A 25,271-nucleotide genomic window follows, 5' to 3' on the forward strand; every position below is an offset into this window, starting at 1 on the left:
CATTGGGGATTTCAAGCCAGTAATGTGTTGGATGGAAACTTCTATTTTCATTGTCTCTGGGGAACATGAAGTTTTTCCACTTGCTGTGGCCCATGCAGTACAAGGAAGTCCCTCAGGCTACTGCTCAAGTTGGTTCACAGTCCTAGACTTAAGGAACTAAACTCAGCAGCAGCTGTTTCTTGAGCCTCCACCACACTCTTCTCTGATCTACACTTTTCTTCAGGAATGTGCATAGTTACATCCATTTGAGATGGAGATATGGATGCTGCAGTAGCTGCCAGGTCACCTGCACTCTGACTAACTGGAAGATCAGGCATCTCCTCACCACTCATATCCTCACTGGGGGCGGAAGGCTCACCATGAACATTTGCATCTATGTATCTCAGGAGAGCTCCTTCCTGCTTAGATAGAAAAGCTTCCTTTGCTTTCTTTCTTGTTCTGAATGATGCCCCAGAGGGGCATTTTCTTCTTTCACTCATGACTGCTGGTCTGTGCCAGCTATAGTGGCTCTCAACACTCAACTGAAGGGGACAAATAAGCAGGCTGGTATCAGGGCCTGAGTGAGGGAAGATATCAGCGTCTTAAAGGCCTAACTGGCTCCTACTACTTCAGTTGACTGCCTGTTCTCTGCAAGTGGGTTCAGGGAAACAGCAGGAAACAAGAAGCTCCCTGAGAAGCTGGTGTTAATCAGTCCAGGCTCCTGTGGGTGCTAGAGAGGTACATAAGAGGCTCCTCCTCCTCCTCTCTCTCCCTGCAGCTCCTGCTGCTTTCTGTTATTCCCTCTCACCTTTTCTCCTGCCTGCCTGTTATGTCTCTTGTGCCCTCCTTCCTCCAGCACAGCACTACATCATCTCTCTGCATCTAGAGCAGAGAGAATACATATGCACCAGCAGCAGACACTATTTTCTACACTCTGGGTCCTAGTGGCGCCCCATCAGAGTCTGGCACCTGAGGCGGCCGCCTCAGTTCGCCTCATGGTAAGGCCAGCGCTGTCCATCACAGACTTTAAATCCTTACTAAAACCTCTGAACATATTCAGCCACTGGCCCCCCTTTAACCTCAGTACCACCCTGCCAGGAGTCTATGATGAAATCCAAGGGACTTTTGATCTTTTTCTCACACAGGATATCAAATGGGAGTCGTTGTGGATTCTTGGGATACTTCCCGCTAAGCTAATAACAGATAGGGTAATATTGTATCCCAGCCATTTGCCCTCTTGGTTGCATTTATTCCCAGCAGAGTTTTTAGAGTCCCATAAAAACCTTTCAACTGAACCACTTGTCTCTGGGTGATATGGAGTAGATCTCAGTGTTTTACCCCACATATTCTCCATAATTTAGTAAATAACTGGGAGATGAAATCTGATCCATAATCTGACACGGTCTCCTTTGGAAAATCTACTCAGCTGAAAATAGTGAACAGAGCCGTAGCCACTGTGTCAGCCTCTATATTAGACAGAGCAACTCCTTCTGAGTATCTGTGGGATACACCAAAAATGACATGTGTGATAGTCATAAAAATGGTCCTGAGTGCATTAGTCCATCAGTATTTCCAGTGTTGCAGCATCTTTCCCTGATGTTCTACTTTAAGGTGTGACAAAGTGGTATCCTTTATATCTGAATGTTAATGTATGACAATGGTAACCTGAGACCACAAGCAAAATACCAATCCCTGTTCTTCCTAAACAATGCTGTTAAAAGAAATGAAACTTTTCTTATCTGTTTGGTCCTTTTCTAAAATGTACTGGCTGAACCTTGGGAAACAGTAATTTGCTGATAGTAAGGGGGAAAAAATAACCATAACCAGAGTCAATGCATAATTAGATACAGTAAAAGCAATGCAGTCCTCAGTGAAAATGTGAAAAATAGTTGTTTACAAGTGCCTAATTGCCGGGGGAGGGGTTGGGGGGGAGGGTAGATATACTCACTGGTTCCACTGATGACATCAGGTTTGGCTTTCATGATTTTGCAAAACTGTCTTCTACAGTTTTCAATCCACACTGGCTGTTTTTCTGGATTTTTTAAGGATGCCAACAGCTTGTTGAGATCACTATCTAAAATAAAAATGAAACACACACTGTGTTTTTCTATAATACAAATCAGCTTTACCATAGCAACATTTTTAAAAATAAACATTAAAAAAGCTACAAGCTACAGACAGGCCTGTGGGCTACTGAGTCTTAGCTTCACAGGGAGTGAGTACAGACACTAGTACTGTTCAGAGAGGAACAGGAAACTCAGCTGACTCCTCCATCTCTTTGCTATTATCTTAGCCAATGTCTGAGCAGCCCTCAAATGTGCTCACGGAAAAAAGATTGTTCAGCACTCCATAAATAACAATCATGTGTATCCCATGCTGGCTGTTCACCACCACATGGAGGACGTAACCAATCTGACCGTGGAGATAGGAAGCAGGATTTTTTGTGCTTTATCCCAGGGCTTTATATCCACCACATCTGATGGGGGACTCTGGGTCATGTCTCACCTCCAGAATTCACATACCACCTCCTACTGAGAATGGGGAAGTGCCTTGACACTGGCAATTGTAAGTGCTGCTGTTGAAGAGTATTTGGCTTTTTTCAGGAGTGCGCCTGAGCCTGGACACATCTTACTAAAGTGTCAGTGCCTTCTTATCCCCTTTCTAGGTTTTAAAAGTAACTCTTCAGAAATGAAGTCAGGAAATTGCAAGCGACTTATCTTTAGGAATCAACAAGCTATCTTGTTTGTTTTAGCAAGAAAATGACCTTTTACAAATGTTCTTATTTTTTACTTCTTAATAATACCTTAATATTCAATTTTAAATTATCCTACAGCAAAAACACTTCTTGCAAGTAACCTTATTGCTTTGAACCGAGAGAGAATATTTATTTTTTGGTTTTCACAGAATTGTTACATTGCACGCCATTTATTTTAAACCAGTCTCAGGATTTTAACAGTTTACTCATTATAAATTGTTTCCCTGTCACTGGGATTTATTTAACCAATTCAGAATAAATCAGAAAAGCTGATTACACTACTTAACTATTAACATTAATAATTATTCCAAATTAATTAACAAGGAAATTCCCTTGTTATCTCCAAATAATTAAATCCTCAGTCAATGTCTTTCCAAATAATATGTGCTGACTTTAATAGTTGGTTATGAGCGCCTGAATATTTAATGTGAGGCAGGATTATAGGACTTGTAGTTGTTTCTTTCCCCTTTGCTGTAATATGTTGCAAAGGCTAGGGTTTAAGGTAATTTCAGAACAGTGCAGAAGTATCAATTTACAAGTTAATTAGTTATTTTGCTTTACAAAGTCTTCTGGTGGAATTAAAGTTGGCAGCTAAGGATCGGCTGGTATGTAGTTATACTGAGATGTACAGACACTCTTTTCTTAACCTGTGTATTATATAATCTTTTAACATTAGCTTTAATAAACATTTTAAATCTGAGATTTTTGTTGCAAGAGAGCAAAATAAAAGATCAGGGTGAAATCCTGACTCCATTGAAGTCAATGGCACAATTCCCAATGACTCAACAGAGCTAGGATTTCATCCATTTCACCATCGCTGCTGGTTCCTTCTGCTCTCTTAATCTGATTTTTTGTCTCTTATCTCTCTTCACATAGTTACTCAGGCAGTCTTGATGGCTTTTTCAGTAAGGTTTTTCTACATGTTCTGTTTTATTCCTTTCAGAGTAGCAGCCGTGTTAGTCTGTCTCTGCAAAAAGAACAGGAGTACTTGTGGCACCTTAGAGACTAACAAATTTATTAGAGCATAAGCTTTCGTGGACTACAGCCCACTTCTTCGGATGCATATAGAGTGGAATAAATATTGAGGAGATATATATACACACATACAGAGAGCATAAACAGGTGGGAGTTGTCTTACCAACTCCGAGAGGCCAATTAAGTAAGAGAAAAAAAAACTTTTGAAGTGATAATCAAGATAGGCCAGTACAGACAACTCCCACCTGTTTATGCTCTCTGTATGTGTGTATATATATCTCCTCAATATTTATTCCACTCTATATGCATCCGAAGAAGTGGGCTGTAGTCCACGAAAGCTTATGCTCTAATAAATTTGTTAGTCTCTAAGGTGCCACAAGTACTCCTGTTCTTTTTGCAGAGACAGACTAACACGGCTGCTACTCTGAAACCTGTCATTATGCAAGGCACTGCATTTAGCCGTATGGAGTGGAAATCCATCAACCTCATGAAAAAACTCGTACAGATACAGACAGACATCATCTTCCTTTCCAAATGCAAGCAGATGGACATCATACCAAAAGGACTAAAGGTAAAAAATCCATTACAATCTACATATCACACAGAATATGCTGAGAGACTGTGTCACACACTCTCAAAGAAACTGCAAAACCACCTGATCAGCATCCTATACAGCAAACAGGGAAAGATTAAGAATGAGCTCTCAAAACTGGATACTCTCATAAGAAACCATCCTTCCACACAAACTTCCTCATGGATAGACTTTACAAAAACTAGACAAGCCATTTACAAGACAAACTTTGCCTCTCTACAAAGGAAAAAGGACACTAAACTATCTAAACTGCTACATGCCACAAGCAGCCACAACAGTAGTTCCCTTAACCCACCCAGCAATATTGTTAATCTTTCCAGCTATACTCTTAGCCCAGCAGAAGAGTCTGTCCTATGTCGGGGCCTCTCCTTTTGTCCCTCCAGTCCCATGAATATGATACAGTTCTGCGGTGACCTAGAATCCTACTTTCGAAGTCTCCGACTCAAAGAATATTTCCAACATACCTCTGAACAGCATACTAACCCACAGAATCCCCCCTTCCAGCACTACAAATAAAAAGGATTCTGCGTGGACTCCTCCGGACGGTCGAAACAACAGACTGGATTTCTACATAGATTGCTTCCGTCAACGTGCAAAGGCTGAAATTGTGGAAAAGCAACATCACTTGCCCCATAACCTCAGCCATGCTGAACACAACGCCATCTACAGCCTCAGAAACAACCGACATCATAATCAAAAAGGCTGACAAAGGAGGTGCTGTCGTCATCATGAATAAATTGGAATATGACCAAGAGGCTGCTAGACAGCTCTCTAACACCACATTCTACAGGATATTATCCTCTGATCCCACTGAGGATTACCTAAAGAAACTACACCATCTGCTAAAAAAACTCCCTGACAAAGCACAGGAACAAATCTGTACAGACACATGCCTAGAACCCCGACCAGGGGTATTCTATTTGCTACCCAAGATCCATAAACCTGGAAATCCTGGATGCCCCATCATCTCAGGCATTGGCACCCTAACATCAGGCTTGTCTGGTTATGTGGACTCTCTCCTCAGACCCTACGCTACCAGCACTCCCAGCTATCTTCGAGGCACCACTGACTTCCTGAGGAAACTACAATCCATCGGTGATCTTCCAGAAAACACCATCCTGGCCACTATGGACGTAGAAGCCCTCTATACCAATATTCCACACAAAGATGGACTACAAGCTATCAGGAACAGTATCCCCGATAATGTCATAGCTAACCTGGTGGCTGAACTTTGTGATTTTGTCCTCACCCACAGCTATTTCACATTTGGGGACAATATATACCTTCAAGTCAGCGGCACTGCTATGGGTACCCGCATGGCCCCACAATATGCCAACATTTTTATGGCTGACTTAGAACAACGCTTCCTTAGCTCTCGTCCCCTAACGGCCCTACTCTACTTGCACTACATTGATGACATCTTCATCATCTGGACCCATGGAAAAGAAGCCCTTGAGGAATTTCACCATGATTTCAATAATTTCCATCCCACCATCAACCTCAGCCTAGATCAATCCACACAAGCGGATTGTCCATTTCCTGGACACTACTGTGCTAATAAGCGATGGTCACATAAATACCACCCTATACCGGAAACCTACTGACCGCTATACTTACCTACATGCCTCCAGCTTTCATCCAGGACACACCACACGATCCATTGTCTACAGCCAAGCTCTAAAATATAACCGCATTTGCTCCAATCCCTCAGATAGAGACAAGCACCTACAAGATCTCTATCAAGCATTCTTAAAACTACAATATCCACCTGCTGAAGTGAAAAAACAGATTGACAGAGCCAGATGAGTACCCAGAAGTCACCTCCTACAAGACAGGCCCAACAAAGAAAATAACAGAACACCACTAGCTGTCACCTTCAGCCCCCAACTAAAACCTCTCCAGCGCATCATCAGAGATCTACAACCTATCCTGAAAGATGATCCTTTACTCTCACAGATCTTGGGAGACAGACCTGTCCTCGCTTACAGACAACCCCCCAACCTAAAGCAAATACTCACCAGCAACCACACATCACTGAACAAAACCACTGACCCAGGAACCTATCATTGTAACAAAGCCCGATGCCAACTCTGTGCACATATCTATTCAAGTGACATCATCATAGGACCTAATCACATCAGCCATACCATCAGGGGCTCGTTCACCTGCACATCTACCAATGTGATATATGCCATCATGTGCCAGCAATGCCCCTCTGCCATGTACATTGGCCAAACCGGACAGTCTCTACGCAAAAGAATTAACGGACACATATCTGACATCAGGAATCATAATACTCAAAAACCAGTGGGAGAACACTTTAACCTGTCTGGTCATTCAATGACAAACCTGCGGGTGGCTATATTACAACAGAAAAACTTCAAGAACAGACTCCAAGGAGAGACTGCTGAGCTGGAATTGATATGCAAACTAGACACAATCAACTCAGGATTGAATAAGGACTGGGAATGGCTGAGCCATTACAAACATTGAATCTATCTCCCCTTGTAAGTATTCTCACACTTCTTATCAAACTGTCTGTACTGGGCTATCTTGATTATCACTTCAAAAGTTTTTTTCTCTTACTTAATTGGCCTCTCAGAGTTGGTAAGACAACTCCCACCTGTTTATGCTCTCTGTATGTGTGTATATATATCTCCTCAATATTTATTCCACTCTATATGCATCCGAAGAAGTGGGCTGTAGTCCACGAAAGCTTATGCTCTAATAAATTTGTTAGTCTCTAAGGTGCCACAAGTACTCCTGTTTTATTCCTGTCTCTCGCCTATAGTCTTTACAACAATTGAGTCTTCACTGTGCTTAGGTTATGCCTCCCAGAATTCTGCCTCCACTTTATATCCACACAATCTCTTCACAAATCACAGTCAATCATGCAGATAGAGTTTAGTGATAAACTCATTCCTGGAACTTCACTCCCCAAAACACTTTATCTGATCCTGCAAAAGGAGCTAGCATCTGGCTTGCTCATGTCTCATACAGCTGATATGCACAAAAAGTACCAGTGGAGTCAGTGGACACAAGACCTTGCAATGTAACTTTTTTGTGGGTGTAACAATTTGCAATTCTATGTCACATGATCAGAGGAAAAAAAAAAAGACCAGACTCTAATCAGCATTCCTGTATATAACACCCTTACTGCAGCACAGATAGAAGTTTCTCTCAGTGCTTGGAAAGAGTCCAGATGTCAGACAAGCACCTTTCTGAAGATTCTTTTTCTTTCTTTCTTTCTTTTTTTTTTTTTTAAGTAAATCTCCAACTGGAAAGAAACTCTCAAAAATGAGAACAAAGTGTAGTTGATGTAGAGATGCCTACTTGAGTCTGCAGAGGGTCTGGAAAGGTGAATGGCTCTGAGAGGTGTAAATTGCCCCATTTCACCTCACTGAAGTGTTAACTCGGACAGACAGAGATTATAATTTATATGTCAACATTGTTAACTTTCCTTTCTCATGTAACAAAGGACAGATCTGAACAATTCACTCTGAGTGACGTCTCATTTTGATGCTACAAATGGTGTTTGGGGGATATCCCCCCCCAAAATAAAATGGTGAAGGAACCAAACCCAAGGAGTCTAGCACAGCTCAGAGGCATATTCAGGCTCCACCAATGGGGAGCCAAGATCTAGGAGCCAAGAGGCACGCATAATCATGTTTTTATATATGCATTATGTACAGTGAGAACGGTCTCATTTTGGCATATGGATGGAGTTTATTTTATGGACAGAATTTCAAGGATTATCACCATCTCTTTTCCTCCACCCAGGTTTCTCTTAACAGTTTGTAGTTAAATAGACAATGTCATTTCTTCCAACTTAGAATGTAAAATATATTTCAGTTGATTCTGTAATAAACCAACATATCTTGATTTAACTTCTGAATTGCAATGGTTACCTCCAACAGAACTTGTGAGAAAATAGTTGAGTTTCAGAAGTTGCTAGGCAAGAGTATCCTGCCCTAAGGGTATGATCAGTCAGTTAGAACTCCAATTACATAATACATTATGATGTGCTCTATTGGTTAAGTGGGTTAGTACTCAATTTCCTGCAGTGCATTTGTATATGTACAGTTTCTCTGAAACTGGTCTGAACCAGAACATTGTAGTTCTCCTAAAGTTAAATTAATCTCTCTCCATAAAAGAAACTACTTTCTAATTCTCCTCCAAACTCTACTATTACTCAGATAGCTTTTGTGTCTAAAGTGTCTTGGCATGAACTAGGGAACATAAATGCCACAAGCCTTTATATCTGATTGCTTTTTATTGTGAAAATCTGAATAAGTTTCTACTGCATTCAAGGGACAATAGCAAAGTCTCACTGTGATCAATTTAAAACCTGCAAATTCACATGGATAATAACCAAAATAATAAGCCTAATGGGCAAAGTGTCCAACTAATAATTCACAAGCTATTGAATACAAATCCTATTAAGGGTATTTTTTAACTCAGGTTTTTCTCTGTAGCAACAGGGTCAGCATTTAATTATCTTTATCAGCGGTCTTAAAATGGTGGACAAAGGACGGAAGCAGGGAAGGAAGACCAGGTTATAGAAGAGAAATGCCGGTGAGGAAGATAGTTGTGTTCAGAGTTTTGAGCAGGGCACCAGGAAGACAGAAATAGCTGGTAACTGGAGTGAGGGAGGAAAGAGCAGGATAGCTTGATGATAGGATTGAGGAGTATGTAAAGGGTGTGGGGCTGGGTAAAGGAGGGAAGCTAGGGTTACCATATCTAATAAATAAAAAAAAGAGGACCCTCCACGGGCCCTGGCCCCGCCCATTTCCCCACCCCCAGCCCTGCCCCAACTCCGCCCCTTCCCCGCCCTAACTCCGCCCCTCCTCCCTCCCACTCCCAGCCACATGGAAAGGGCTGCCCGAGCGCTACCAGCTTCACGGTTTGCCGGGCAGCCCCCAGACCCTGCGCCCCCGGCCGGCGCTTCCCCAGCGCAGCTGGAGCCCGGGAGGGGAAGTGCCCAGCCAGGGGCGCAGGGTCTGGAGGCTGCCCGGCAAACCGTGAAGCCGGTAGCGCTTGGGCTTCGGGCAGCCCCCTTGCCTCCGGACCCTGCGCCCCCAGCCGGGCACTTCCCCTCCCGGGTTCTGGCGGCGCAGGGTCCGCAGGCATGGGGGCTGCCCGAAGCCGGTAGCGCTCGGGCTGCCCGGCTCTTAAACAGAGCCGAAGAGTCGGGGAGGAGCAGAGCCGCCGCGGCCGGAGGCTCTGCTCCTCCCCTGACTCTTCAGCTCTGTTTAAGAGCCGAGCTGCCCGAGCGCTACCGGCTTCGGGCAGCCCCCATGCCTCCGGACCCTGCGCCCCCGGCCGGGCACTTCCCCTCCCGGGCTCCGGCGGCGCAGGGTCCAGAGGTATGGGGGCTGCCCAAAGCCCGTAGCGCTCGGCTCTTAAACAGAGCCGAAGAGTCGGGGAAGAGCAGAGCTGCTGCGGCCTCTGCTCTGCTACTCCCCTGACTCTTCTGCTCTGTTTAAGAGCCGAGCTGCCCCAGCGCTACTGGCTTCGGGCAGCCCCCATGCCTCCGGACCCTGCGCCGCCGGAGCCCGGGAGGGGAAGTGCCTGGCCGGCGGCTGTGGTCCGGAGGCAAGGGGGCTGCCTGAAGCCCATAGCGCTCGGGCAGCTCGGCTCTTAAACAGAGCCGAAGAGTCAGGGGAGGAGCAGAGCCGCCATTTTCCCGGACATGTTCGGCTTTTTGGCAATTCCCCCCGGACGAGGGTTTGAGTGCCGAAAAGCCGGACATGTCCGGGAAAAAGAGGACGTATGGTAACCCTAGGCAGAATTCAAAAAGGGCAAGTCCTTAGAGAAGTAGGTGCTCCCCACCCCAAAAGTTGAAGGAAAAGCTCTAGATAGAGGGAGGGGAAAGCTCAGGGAACAAGGGGGTGTATGGGTAAAAGATTTTGAGTAGAGAAACAGGGTTGGGAACAGGGTCTGAAGAGGTCTGTTGTGGGGATTCTAGGCTTTGAGAGGCAGAAAAAGAAGGAAGCTTTGGGAGCAGGGGCTGATGAGGTCTGTGTGTGGAGTGTCCTGAGCTGTGGGCTTGGTGCTCTAGGAACTTCATGAATTCTATATGGATAGATTTCCAGTCTTGCACAGGTCCTGAACTATACTGGAGGCCTAATGCTCCCACCTTGCACAGTTCCTTAGCTAGAGAGGAGAGAATGACTGTGTGGTCTTTGGCGCAATAGAGGAGCAAATGTTACTGTAGACAACATGAGGATGTTGTACACTCACAATGGAAAAACAGAAAAGTTGGGAGAGGAAGTGGTCCATGCAATTCTAAATAGAAAAGACGTTTCAGTCAGATAACTATCTACACACCAGAAAGTTTGAGAAACCCTGATCTTTATCATCAAAACATACTGCTCCTGAAAATTAGACAATGCACCTATTAAATATAATTTTGCATGTGACAAGAAATGCAAAATGCAAATTAAAAGCATAAATCATGATACGTTAATTTTATTTTTAGTATTATTTTGCTTTGAATAACTTATGGTACAGATAAAGAAATCTCACTTATTTTTAATTTGGTATTGCCTCTAAACAACAAGACGATTGTGTGTATCATTCTAAACACTTACCCCTTAGCAGTTATACCCCAAATTATATTACTGAAATATAATTGAACACTTAAGATAAAAGAAAAGTAACAGGGTATCTTGCTACGGTGTAAACAGGTGGAATTTACATAATTTATTTCCTCATGGAAATAATAGCCTAAGTCATTTGAAGTTTCATCATAAATTATGTTTCAAATTCACACTAACAGAAGAGACACACAATATATTATTCTCCAGTGCTTCAGCCTGTAAGTCTCTAACTCCTGGCTGTGATAATTCATGCAAATAAATCACATTTTATGATTTTATTTTCCACATATTCTTTCCTAACAAAACAGAAACCACACAGACAAATGCCTAGCACCTGCCAGAACAGAGTAGCTTCTTGGAAAGTTTGAAGCAGTATGTCCTTTGGGTAAATCCTGCCAGCTCAAGTTTCTGCCATAAAGGGGAGATGGGTGATATTTCTGCCTGCATCACAAGAACCTCATTTTCAGTCCAGTGAACAAAGATGTCTAGTTGCCACGAAGGGCTCATCATTAAGAGAAAGGGCTCTCTTCCTTCATATTCCCCATTTATTGAAAGGGTATGTTCTGCACAAGGCAGGTTAAAACCACTGGGAATGTTTTTGACTATAATCTTTCCATGCAAAGCTACAGGTCCAAGATGGCATGAAAATGTTTCCACTTTTCACAGAATGCTCATGTATCCATCTTTCAACAGCTTCAAATGAGTTCAGGGTGACAAGGCTTGAATATTTTAATTCCCTTTTAGTAGGGTTTCCATCAGCGTTCTCACCTTACAGTAAATACTGAGTCCAACTGTACACCTGATGAGTAGCTGTGATCATGTTATGCACATCCTGCATTCTTTGATGGCTGCCTATAAAGTGACAGACTGACTTTATATTGTCTCTGGTGGACTATAAACTCTTATAACAGGGGAGAAACCTAGCTATGTTTGGGAACTCCTCTGTGAATCTGACAGGTATCTACATGCTGACACTACCCACAATAGCTTTGCAGATTATTTGGTTTTACTGTAGCAACAACAAAATGCAGAACTTGCTCCCCTGGACATCCATCCATCTTAGCTTATTCACCCCTGCATTGTAACATGGTATCGCGGAACTTTACTTTTTCAGGCATTTTCAGCTTTAAATTGTTTTGAAGCCCCCACATTCCTTTTAAAATATCATCAAATTGTTTGACTTCTTAAATAGTTTATCCAGTTTTCTTATATTTGTTTTACAAAATTATTAGTCACAATTTCTTTAAAATGGTTGTGAGCACCTTAGCAAGGGGGGAAGTGGTGATATAGGAGTAACTACAGTATTATTACTGTTATCAATAGTTACTGGATGTCAAGAAGCTTAACATCTAAAATGTGTCTGATATGATAAGGGCTTGCTATGCTACGTAATGAATGAGCTCAATGACTATGGCAGACAAATTTCATATAAGTGGATGAATCACAGAAATAATAACCCATTTGAATAATTCTGACAATTGTTATTTTAAAAGGAATCTCTTTTCCATTTGTTGGTGTTTTTACTCCCAGAAGGCACAAGCTTGTCTTTAAGAAGAGAGTTATGAACTAGAATTCACTTAATGTGTACCACCCCTTCAAAGGATTTATAAACTCATACCTGAGAGTTGACAGCTGGGATTCAGTGACACCAATGGAATCCCATTAAACTTATTCTATTTATTTATGTATTTATTAAGTAAACAAACAAACAAATAAATAAATAAATAAAAAACCATTCCTCACCCCAGAACTTTCACTGTCTTCCATCCATGCAAAACATATTTATTTTAACAAGTAAGCAGTATCAGGCTGCTGTCTGCATCTCATAACGATGCCATCCTTGGAATGTGCATGTGCATGACAAGAATGGTCAGCAGTGCTTCCCGTATTATAGGCTTCAGGCCAAAGCACTAACAGGAGTTCCTGATGCACCGCAGGCTTCTCCAACAAAAGACTAACAGAAGCCACTGCTCAGCTTCTTCCAGTGGGGAAAAGGGGACCAGCTGCCCTTGAGGTCCTTGCCAGAGGGGACAGTGAATAGGAGACACTGGTCCAGACTTCCTGCTCTTCTCCATAGGATTGGAGAGAGAAGCGGCACAGACCACCAGTGAACTGCAAGAGAGGCGAGAAAAAAAATTTTGCACTCTTGGCCGGCAGGTAATAACATTTCTCTACCCCTTTGGGGCTAGAAGCACAGGTGTGTGTGTGGAGGGAGGGAAGAGAAAGGGGGGGCAAACTATCCTAGCTGGCTCCAGAATGGCTTCATTAATGGGGAGAGCTATCCTGTTGGGTCTGGGAGCATGCAGAATGCCTATGAGTTTGTGCTGGGAGTCTTGGATCTCCTCGAAAGGAATCTAAAGTTCTTCAGCAACCCTGCAGAGATGGTCCTGGAATTTCCTGAAGTCATGGGGGCGAGGAGGGGATGTAGAAGTCACCACTTTGTCTTGGGATGACGATGCCAGTCTTGCAGGTTCTGGCAGAACCACTGGATCTGGAGCTTACTGTTCCTCCTCCTCTGTCGGATCTGGTGACAGATCTGAGCGTTCCCTTGGTGGGAGGGGAGACAAGAAGTGACTCCCTGGCAGATTGGATCAACTCTGTAGGAGGGTACTCTTCCCAAGGCCTCCAATATGGCCAGTTGGAGCGGTCGATAGGTGATTGCGGGGGCCCCTATGGTGTGGGGTACCAGCAGCTCCGAGTTAGATGAGGCCCAGGTTGGTCTCAAACCAGTGCAGGTCTTTTGGATAGTGGAGGACATGTAGGGTAAGGGAAGAGTGTTTCATTGGATGGCTCAGAATCTCCCAATGAGGAGAAGGCTGATTCTGGTTCCAGTGGCAATACCATTGGTGCTGTTGAAGGGAAGGTGTATTCTGTGTATGGGCCAGGTGATCAGCTCCTTCCAGCAGTCAATTCTCTCAGAGGTGATATTATCCCCTTGGAAATGGAGGGCCCCAATGGAGAAGGGGATTCTGGATTCAGAAGAGCGAAAATGTCTTGTGGGGATGGCCACAGATTCAGCTCTCCCCAATGTGAGAGGGGTTCTTCTTGTCCAGACCATCGTAGCCGGCATGGAGGGTGGTATCTGCAGTTGGTAGTGACTGGAATCCGTTGGTGCTGACAGATCCTGGGGTTTGGGAGGAGCCGGGGATAACAGTACTGACAGAACATGGGCTTGTGCTTTCTGGTCTTGCGACTGGAACTTAGTATATCCTAAGTTCTCCTGGGCTGAGTTGGTGGGCTTGTTTACAGCTGAGTCCAATTTCTTTGAAGTGGACTTAGAGGAAAACTCATGCTTATGAGAGTACTTCCTAGCATCCCAACAAGACGCCACTTTGGGGTTTGTGGGGGGTAATTCTCCCACACCAGAGTCGGACTTCACAGCAGGAGGCCCACTCCTTGCTGAATCAGGCCGAACCGCGGCCACTGGGAGCTGCGGGCAGCCATGCCTGAGGATGTAAACATTGTCTCACGGCCCACCAGCGGATTACCTTGACGGGCCGCAAATTGCCCACCACTGCCTTATAATCACTTAAAATCTATCTTTTGTAGGTAATAAACTTGTTTTGTTTTGTCTAAAACCAGTGTGTTGAAATCATAACTTGGAGAAGAAAGCTGTGTATATTCCTCTCCACACTGAGAGAGAGGGCGAATTTCATGAGCTTACGCTGCACAGTTCTCTGTGAAGCGCAAGACGGTATAATTTTGGGTTGACACTCCAGAGGGGGGTGCATGCCTTAGGAACTGGGAGGTGCCTTAACTGAGCCTTCCCATGCAGAGTTGATTTCAGCCTGTGTGTGTATAGCTGCAGCTAGGTGTGTCCTTACCTGTTTGTGTGCTGGTAAAGTGCAGTGTGACACCTGGGGGAGGGCTTTGCAGGCTGCACAGCAGTGCAGTGTAAATGGAGCCCAGGCTGGTGGGCTCAGTGGTACCCCAGTTCCAGGTGGCACCCCTGGAGTGGGGGAACCCCTCACAGTATTTACAGAGATAAAGTTCCCACTCTTCTCAGGTACAGCTAGGGAACAAGTGAAAGATACTGCATCTTGCCAATGTGAGCTTCCCCAAGGCAGTACAGGCAGTGTTGGTGGTCATCACTGACATAGAAGAATCGCGGGCAGGAAGCAGAGAGTTTAAATTCTGGAGTACTGGGCATAGTCCTGTAACCGAACAGGGTACAGGGATGGAGGGGGAAATGCCCCTGGGAAACTATTCTAATGCTAAACAATTAAAACTATTAAAAACTATTAAAACTATTTACAAACTAGATTATTTTTATTGTGCAGAATGAAGCCAAAGATGCAGACAACGACAGGTCCCAATCCAGACCATGAAGTGGTGAGAAGGAACTCGAGAGGCAGTCATTCCTCCCAACACTTTATTTCCTCGGTTGGAGGCACATGGTGAACCAGGGCACACGCATGGACCAACAGAGACTGGTTTCAAATTCTCCAGCCCTGGCACATAGTGCATAACCCAGGGTATCATAAGTCATACAATCAGGGGAAGAAATCTATACCATGTGAGTTATGCAATTATTTTGCTTAGTCTAATTTCTGAGTATTCACAATTTGAATAATTGTGAATGACCAAGAGAGAAAGAATTATTTGCTGAATATATTTACAAATAATTTCTCATCATGAATACATCTGAGTATGTTGTGATCTGCTGACAGATAACTGAACAGGCAAATTCCACATGAGAAATTATTCATTATAAATTATTCACCAAGTTCTACTGTACTATGTGCTCAATATAAAATCTTAAAATGGTTTCTGTATATGCTTTGTCTAGATGAATCTACAACAGACTACTCACTTTGCATACATTCCACAGATTCTCAGTGCAAGAACCAACTGTTACAAACATTGTCTATTTCACACACCACCACGCTCTGCAAAGAGAGACCCAAATCAAGAAACGGAGTACAAAAGAAATCCTGTATCGTAAGCATATTGTTTTACTCCAGCTGCCAAACAAGATGATATGTTTATGTCTCATGTGTCTCCCACCTGAGATTAGCCAAAAGGTTAATCTTGAAATTTGCATAAGAAATGGATTACTAAACAGAGCTTTTCAGAATGATTGGTATACAAAACAACACAACTAAAAACAAATTAACCCATTTGGCCACAAATGGTTCCAATAATATAAATCCCAGGCTATTTATAAGTTTTCATTCCAAGAAAAGAATGAAAATAAACTGATGTAAGATGTTTGTTTGGCATCTGAACTATTAATATGTTTAGTACCTTGTCTAAAATCAGCTTTCTTAGGAGCTTCTGAAAGATAGCACCTTGGCAAGGGGTATGATGAAAACATTGGCCAGGGATATGGATCAGTGCCCTAGAAAAAAGAACCAGAACAAAGTGATATTAGGAGGAAAATTAATAGTAGTTTACCTGACTCATCCACAGATAAAGTTTGCCTATTGTACAATGAATCTCCAACAGATTTGTCAGAATTATAGACACTACAATTTAATTGTATGATTTTCTATAATTAAAAGAAAAAGTAATATGAAATCCAATAAGTATATGAGCCAGAAGGTTTAAGCAACTTGCTCTGATAACTATTGTTAACAATTCTGAATTTAATATTTTTTCATTGAAAGGAAAATTATAGCTTTCAAAAGAAATACTGTATTTCCAATTTTATACATTGATCTAGTTGTCTCTTCTGTGCTGACAGTAATTTCAATCTTCTCCTTATGAGTGTGACAGTCAGTATAAAACCATAGCACTTAACAAAAGAACCTGCTTAACAAATACTGCACTGTGAGAATACTGATAAGAGAGACAGGTATTTGATAGTGCAGATGAAATGCAAGCAGGTTAAAACCATAGGCATATATTTGAGAGGGCAGTTCTAGCTTGGCCAACGGGACCACGCATGGGGGGCAAATTCCGTCCTGCCCAAGGCTTGCAGTTTCGGAGGGTCAGGCCCCCCATACCCTTCCCAAACTATGCCCATAGGTAAAAAAAAATCTGATGAAAGGAAGATATTGCAGATATAAATCTATTAGAGAAACAGATTTTTAATTAAAAAAAATGATAATCTGACATGAACATGGTATTACCTGAGCACTTAGTAGCCCACTGACACTAGAAATAACATCTTTGCTAAGCAAATCTCTTTTCTTACAATGGAAGGTGTTAACACTCTTGATGTGCAGGCAGTTGTTGTCTCTTGATGCTAAATAATATTTATATTGTGAATTAGCAGTAGGAATACTTAAGTCCTAGGACCAACACAAGAACAATTGTTAAACTTTCCCCTCTAACCTTATTTAGTACTCTTTGAGGCAAAATCCGTTCCGCTGGTCCTCCTGTAAGATTTATCCTAACAAGAATATGGTTTGTCTCTACCGATATCCCATCAATTATAAAATTTCTGAAAAAACAAAACAAACAAACTTGATTTACCTTTGAGTGCTGCTCTCAGAAAATATTCAAGGATGCTAATCATTCTAGGGACAAACTATAATTATAGAGCTAGATTGTGACTAGGACTACATACTTGTTGTGTAAGGAAAAATCTATACAGTAAGATTCCAGGATTGTCACTCTAAGACTAGAATATCTGTTGAGTCAGACTGAAGCAACAGCTACAAGCATGGTTGAGTGCTCTTTTTGTTCAGACTATCCCAAGATTCAATCATCACTGGGATCCGCAGTTCATGTCTATTTTATTTTAAAGTTCTCAGCCATTTATGAATTATACCTACGTGACAGCAAGCCATGCATCTATTTCATGCCAAGAGTCCTAGATCATTGTGATATCAGAGGTAACTCAATCACCACCTTAAAGCTAATTTGCATGCAACAATTTCATTGGCTGTATGAGGGAGACTGCACACACAGATTGTGGATTACTTGTCCCAACTGCCACACGTAAAGCATCCACCCACACAACAACAAAACCAGCACGCACAATAACGCCAAACACACAGAGCCCTTCATGACAGTATACATGCAACTCACACAAATCAACACAAATCTCCCAGCACAGCCCTCCAGAGACAAATCAACACAGCCAGCACACAGAATAACCCCAAACACACATAACCCTGCACTGCAGTGCACAAAACTCTCTTTCACCACCCAAACAAATCAACAGAAAACTACCAGCCAACACACACTCCCCAGCCCTCAGACATACTTACCATAAAATCATAAACTTGAATAGCAAAGTCATTCTGACTTCACAAATTACATCGGTGCTACAGCATGGGCTTTCAGCTACTAGTAGGGCAGTAAAAACAACTCTCACATCCCTAAATTGGCTTAAGGAACCTGGGGTCTTGGGCATGTAGGAATAAGTAGGCTCTGCATGCCTACTTCCCACCTGAGGCAGATGAGAAGCAAGTGGGTGGGTTGGGATGGAGAATTTGGGGGACCCTTGGTTACACCTGCCAATTCAGTGGCTAGAGCACCTGAGCTCAAGTGGGGGTTTTAAAATTTGCTGCTGATATAGGCCAGAAGCAAATTACTACTCCAGGAGCAAAATAAAGCATGGAGGGCATAGTGATTCAGAGCTTACATGCCACCCCTTGTTCAAGACTGTGCCTAAAGTCACAATCTAGCCCAAAGGAAATTTGTTTTAAAAAGGAAAAACACTTTCACTTTTCATATACAGAGTCTGCTATAAGAACAGTGTGTAGCCATTATTTAGAAAGATAATAGGTCCAATCCTCACTTGGTACAAATCAGTGACATACACCAGTTAAGGATCTAGGCCATACTATTAGAGTCTCAGCTCTATACCGATCACATATGTAAACACTGTGACAAGTTCTTAATGTGCAACATACTGAGAGAGCTAAAGAACAAACAGACTTCTAATTAGCAATTAGAAGTCATAAGAGGAGGAGAGAGGGCTGAGGTTACAAAGAGGAAAATTCAAGGTATATTTATTTGTACATATCAGACCTTGTAGCGGGGCGGTCAACCCTCTCCGGCTAAGTAGGGGTTAAAAGCCAGCCGCTGGAGAGGGCCGGGGCTGAGAGAAAAGGCTAGGCTGATTTGGGAAACAGCCACAGCTGAGGCCATGCCCCAATCAGGCCACAGCTGGCCCTATAAAAGGGCTGTGAGCCAGGAGCTCACACACACACATTCTCTCTCTCTAGCTTATGAGAGAGAAGGACCTGGCTGCCTAGGAGCTGGGTAGGGTACCTGAGGTGAGGCAGTGCTGGGGAAGGGCAGAGGGAGCTGGGGAGCTTCAGCCAGATAAAACCCCAGGCTGCAGGCAAGATGGGGATAGCGGGTTGCAGGTTCCCCAGGGTGGGGAAACCCAGATTGTGGGTTACTGCACGGGGCAGAACCCTGATGTAAAAGGGCACCAAGGTCCGGGAGGGACACAGGGGCCAGTGACAGGCAAGACACCAGCCTACAGAGGGCGCTCCGGGGGTGGTGAAGAGCTAATTCCCAAGACTACCAGCAGAAGGTGCTGCACAGGTGAGTCCTCGCCCCGCCGCAGACCTTTATAAGGGTCCTTTAATAACACAACTTGACAATCACATTTACATCTGAAAATGTTGTGCCTGCTATTATTACAAGTTGCCTTTAGGATTATTGTATATTAAAGAGACTAAAGACAACATATTTCTCTCTTTTTCAGTTTGTTACTTTTGCATTTTTTTACTATTAAAGATTAAGGCCTCAATCTTGCAAACATGCATGTAAATAATTTTACGTATGTTAGGAGTCTAGTTGATGCCAATTGGAGTATTTGTATGAATAAAGCTATTCAGATGTGTAAGTATTTGCTGGACTGAGTCTAAATAACATCATATTTATATTGATCATTTCTTACCCAGGTCCTTCAGAAGTTTCTATGACGTTCTCCTTCTGGGCATTTAGAAGCACTTGTGATACTTTATATTGAGACTCTAAAAGTAGAAGTGTATCTAGATCACAGCACAGCACACTTAACAACCTGTAGAAGGACACACATTGAAATAACAGCATGATTTAGGAATCTGTTAATACAGACTAAGGGAGACCAGAATAAACATGAGATCTCAAAGTAAAAAAAAGTGCTATAAGACATAGGCGCTGGAACTAGGAATGCTGGGGGAGTGGCAGCACTCCCTGGTTTGAAGTGGTTTCCATCATTTGGAGGGTTTATATTTTTGTTTTAATGGCTTTCATCACCCTCACTATAAAAGTTGTTCTAGTATCTATGCTTTAAGAAACCCGGACAGAACTAAGAGACAAAGCATTCCTTTATATCCCTTTAGTAGCCACTCTGTTTGCTCAGGGTTATGCAACTAGAGACTAGCTCCCAATAGATTTTTAATTTATACTGAACAACTGTAAAAAAACATTCACAAACATATGCTGGTCAGCTTAGTCTGCTGACTGCACTTCACAGAAAACAAGCATGATGTGGAATTAATAAAACAACCAATGCTCTGAAATGTCAAGAAATGATACAACACTGACTAAGTTCCTGATGTAACTTCTAATTAAGTTCAGTTGAAAAAGAGTCAAGATAAAAAACACAAATTTATATTCTCTACTGTAAGTACTCTATTGTTTAGTCAAATGTCATGCAAAGATCAAAGACAACAAAAGATTTAGCATGAAATTAAAACAATGCATCTGTTATTTTTTTATGTCAGAACATTCTGCTAGGTAAAGGTAATAATTTCCAGAACACATGACAGCAAGTTAAGTACAATTTTATTTTATAACATCAGGCAAAATTCACAATGATAATGCTCTCTTTCTAGCTTGATGTTACCTATTGTAGAATCTGAGGTATCACCAGGATAATATATGAAGCATTGAAATTGTAAACTTTTTTGTATTTTTTGCATAAATCTGATTACTGTAACATCACATCAAAAATTATTTAATCGGAAGTGCCCTATTTATGGAAAAATATATTACTAAAATTCTTGTTGCCGCTTTCATTCGTTTATCATAGGCCTGGGCTACACTTGCGAGTTGCAGCGCTGTAAAGCCGCCCCCAGCGCTGTAACTCACTCCCCGGCCACACTGGCAAGGCATTTGCAGCGCTGTATCTCCGTGGTTGCAGCGCTGCATGTACTCCACCTCTCCGAGAGGAATAGCGAGTGCAGCGCTGCCGCTGCAGCGCTGGGGCTCCAGTGTGGCTGCCCAATGCGCTGTGAATGGCCTCCAGAATTATTCGGCAGTATCCCACAATGCCTGTTCTAGCCACTCTGGTCATCAATTCAAACTCTACTGCCCTGGCCCCAGGTAACCAACCATGTGACCGACATTTTACATTCTCCGGGAATTTTAAAAATCCCCTTCCTGTTTGCTCAGCCCGGCGCGGTGTGAAGTGCTATCAGCGAATCTTTCCAGGTGACCATGCCTCCACACGCCAAGCGAGCCCCAGCATGGAGCAATGGCGAGTTGCTGGACCTCATCAGTGTTTGGAAGGAGGAAGCGGTCCAGTCCCAGCTGCGCTCCAGCCGTAGGAATTACGATACCTTTGGGAAGGTATCAAAGGACATGATGGAAAGGGGCCATCACTGGGACACCCTGCAGTGCAGGATTAAAGTGAAGGAGCTGCGGATTGCCTACCGCAAAGCCCGCGACACAAATGGTCGCTCGGGTGCTCCGCCCACGACCTGCCGATTCTACAAAGAGCTGGATGCGATACTTGGGGTTAACCCCACCTCCACTCCGAGCACTACCATGGACACTTCAGAGCCGGCGTGGGGGGGGAGGAGGAGGAGGAGGAAAACGGGAGTGATGGTGGTGGGCTGGATGGAGACACACCGGAATCCCTGGAGCCATGCAGCCAGGAGCTCTTCTCGAGCCAGGAGGAAGGTAGCCAGTCGCAGCGGCCGGTACTTGGTGGAGGACAAACAGAAGAGCAGGTTCCCGGTAAGCGTTTTTTTTTTTTTCGGGAAGGAATTTTTTCGGTGCGGGCTCTTTGGGAGAGGAGGGTTAGGCATGCATGCCTAGATGCGGAATAGTGCATTGATGTGGTTTATCACATCGCGGTAATCGGCCTCGGTAATCTCCTTGAATGTCTCATCCAGAACGTGTGCAATGCGCTTGCGCAGGTTTATCGGGAGAACCACCGTGGTCCTTGTCCCAGCCAGGCTAACGTGTCTGCGCCACTGTTCTGTGAGGGGACCATTGCTGCACACAGGCAAGCTGCATACGGGCCGGGGCGGAAGCCGCATTGCAGTAGAAGACCCTCCCTTGCTTCCCAGGTCACCCTCAGCAGCGAGATATCGTCCAGGACGAACTCCTGTGGAAAATGTTGGGACAGTGTTCAGTGTAGGTGCCCCCTGCAGCTGTTGGCTCACCCCAAGGCACAGAAACCCAGAGGACAGTGCAGCCCTGAAACAATCAGTCCCCCTTACTCACCATTTTGAGGCTCCCGTGGGATATGTGTGCTCTGTTTCGAATGGGAAAATTATGCTATTGTGTAGACCCTGTGTGTTTTCCACTCCTTAAGGGCGGGGGGAATCCTTACTCTGTCTGGTATAAACAATGCTGCCTCTGTTAAATGTTGCGTTTTGCCTATACAGCTGCACCAACCTTGAGACCTCAGCCGTCCCTCTTATTGCCTGCTCAGAGACTGCAAAGACTCAGGAAGAGACCGCGAAAAAGCAAAGAAGACATGCTGCAAGAAGTGATGCAACAATCTATTAAAGAGAATGAGAAAGCACAGGACTGGAGGGAGAGAGAAAGCAGGATCCGCCAGGAAAACGCAGCGCACCGGTGGCAAAGCACCGCGCACCGGCGGCAAAGCACTGATAGGCTCATAAGCATCCTGGAGTGCCAAGCAGACGCTATCCAGGAGCTGGTAGCCATGCAGAAAGAGGAGCAGTACTGCAAACGCCACCCTCCCGCTACAGCCCTTGTCCCAAAACTCTTTCCGTTGTGCCCCACTGTCACCTCCAACCCACTTTCCCCAACTTCCGTGTTCTTCACGCCACCCGCTGCCTCCGACACCAGTATCTTCACCACCCAACCCTGAAAACCATGACCCTTACCCTCTGCACTCAACCCCCATCACCATGCAGTATAGCTGTCCTGAAGTGCAGCACTCACTGCACAGCACACCAAACAGGACATACGCGAACCTGTGATTGTACTGTTCCCCACTCCACCCCCTTGTTTCTTTTCAATATTTTTTTTTCTTTTCAATAAATGGATTCTTTGGCTTTGAAAACATTCTTTATTATTGCATAAAGTAAAAGACTCCTTAGCCCAAGAAATAAACAGGCACTGCAAGTCTGCTTGTCTGCTTAGCAAACACTGATTCCTAAAGATTGGAACTACTGCACTTCACTCCCGTGCAGGGCACCAGATATCACTGCTGGTTTTCAGCCTCAAATTGCTCCCTCAAGGCATCCCTAATCCTTGCAGTCCCATGCCGGGCCCCTGTAATAGCCCTGCTCTCTGGCTGTGTAAATTCAGCCTCCAAGTATTGAACCTTGGAGGTCCATGCCTGAGTGACGCTTTCACCCTTCCCTTCACAAATATTATGGAGAGCACAGCACGCAGATATAACCGCGGGGATGCTGTTTTTGGCCAAGTCCAGCTTCCCAAGCAGAGATCGCCAGCGGACCTTTAAACGGCCAAAGGCACACTCCACAGTCAGTCGGCACCGGCTCAGCCTGTAGTTGAATCGTTCCTTGCTGCTGTCAAGGCTCCCTGTGTAGGGTTTCATGAGCCACGGCATTAACGGGTAAGTGGGATCTCCAAGGATCACAATGGGCATTTCAACTTCCCCTACCGTGATCTTCCGCTCTGGGAAAAAAGTCCCAGCCTGCATCTTCCTGAACAGCCAAGTGTTCCGAAAGATGCATGAGTCATGCACCTTTCCGGGCCAGCCTGTGTTAATGTCAATGAAATGCCCACGATGATCCACAAGCGCCTGGAGAACCATAGAGAAATACCCCTTCTGATTAACGTACTCAGATCCTAGGTGGGGTGGTGCCAGAATAGGAATGTGCGTCCCATCTATCGCCCCTCCACAGTTAGGGAACCCCATTTGTGCAAAGCCATCCACTATTTCCTGCACGTTACCCAGAGTCACGGTTCTTCTGAATAGGATGCGATTAATGGCCTTGCAAACTTGCATCGACATGATTCCAACGGTCAACTTTCCCACTCCAAACTCGTTTGCGACCGACCGGTAGCTGTCTGGAGTTGCCAGCTTCCAGATTGCAATAGCCACCCACTTCTCCACTGGCAGGGCAGCTCTCAATCTCGTGTCCTTGCGCCGCAGGGTGGGGGCGAGCTCCTCACAGAATCCCATGAAAGTGGCTTTTCTCATCCGAAAGTTCTGCAGCCACTGCTCGTCATCCCAGACTTCCATGACGATGTGATCCCACCACTCGGTGCTTGTTTCCCGAGCCCAGAAGCGGCGTTCCACGGTGCTGAGCATGTCTGTGAATGCCACAAGCAATTTCGTGTCGTATGCGTTATGCGGCTCGATAGCATCGTCGGACTCCTCACCCTCACTCTCACTGTCACTTTGGAGCTTAAGGAATAGTTCGACAGCCAAACGTGACGTGCTGGCGACACTCGTCAGCATACGCCTCAACAGTTCTGACTCCATTTCTCGCACACAGATCGCGCTGCACAGAAACCATTGAAAGATGGCGCCAAAGGTGGACGGAAACAAAGGGATTTCTGGGATGCAAAGCGATGCATCACGGGGCATTGGGACAGGACCCAGAATCCCCCGCACCCACACCCCCTTCCCACAACCCACCGCGCCAGAATGGGAAAAGGTGCTCTGTGGGATAGCTGCCCATAATGCACCGCTCCCAATAGCACTGCAATTGCCGCAAATGTGGCCACGACAGTGCGCTGGGCAGCTGTCAGTGTGGACAGACTGCAGCGCTTTGCCTACTCAGCTGCACAAAGTCAGGTTTAACTCACAGCGCTGTACATCTGCAAGTGTAGCCAAGGCCATAGAAGTAAAACACATCATGAATAACATCTGATTAGCATTACATTTTTCATTCACATAATATCGGATGTAACCTAGGGAATACATCATATTTGACATTTGTATCTGTTAGTCAGTGTTCTCAATATGTTTCTATTGAAAACAGGAAAAATTCAGGAGCCATACTCACAATAATTTAATACCTGCATATTCAAGTGATGATAACCAAGGAATGCATAACCAAAATGACTATTCTTAACTCAGATCTGCTCAGTTTACATCCTGTTAAAATTGTATTTCTATTTATTTTCTATTAACTTGTGCCTATCTATGAGATCATAGGTTCATTCTGAGGACTTTTCTAAAGCACAAAAGAAACAGCAACATCTGGACTGCAATATTCCATGTGTTTAAAATAGCCAAGTTAGAAAAAGAACACTTCAACTATTATAAAGATGTTGGGCTGAATTTAGTCCA

At 44.2% G+C, this 25,271-nt stretch overlaps 1 protein-coding gene across 26 annotated transcripts in view; it reads right to left on the reverse strand.

Annotated features, from left to right (window-relative positions):
- The window catches only part of TBC1D32 (TBC1 domain family member 32), a 159,162-nt gene that overhangs the window by 61,108 nt on the left and 72,783 nt on the right, over positions 1–25,271 (reverse strand). For all 26 annotated transcript variants that reach the window (XR_010599620.1, XM_065588428.1, XM_065588429.1 and 23 more), the window contains 4 exons: positions 19,713–19,835; positions 17,183–17,291; positions 16,151–16,244; positions 1,928–2,053 (listed from right to left, as the gene is read on the reverse strand). Coding sequence is in view for 25 of the 26 variants with exons in the window: in XM_065588428.1 (XP_065444500.1) it covers positions 1,928–2,053; positions 16,151–16,244; positions 17,183–17,291; positions 19,713–19,835 (452 nt within the window). In the remaining variant the exon portion in view is untranslated. The remainder of the gene's footprint in view (positions 1–1,927; positions 2,054–16,150; positions 16,245–17,182; positions 17,292–19,712; positions 19,836–25,271) is intronic.

This window comes from Chrysemys picta, chromosome 3, assembly GCF_011386835.1.
Source record: "Chrysemys picta bellii isolate R12L10 chromosome 3, ASM1138683v2, whole genome shotgun sequence".
NCBI lineage: Eukaryota > Metazoa > Chordata > Testudines > Emydidae > Chrysemys > Chrysemys picta.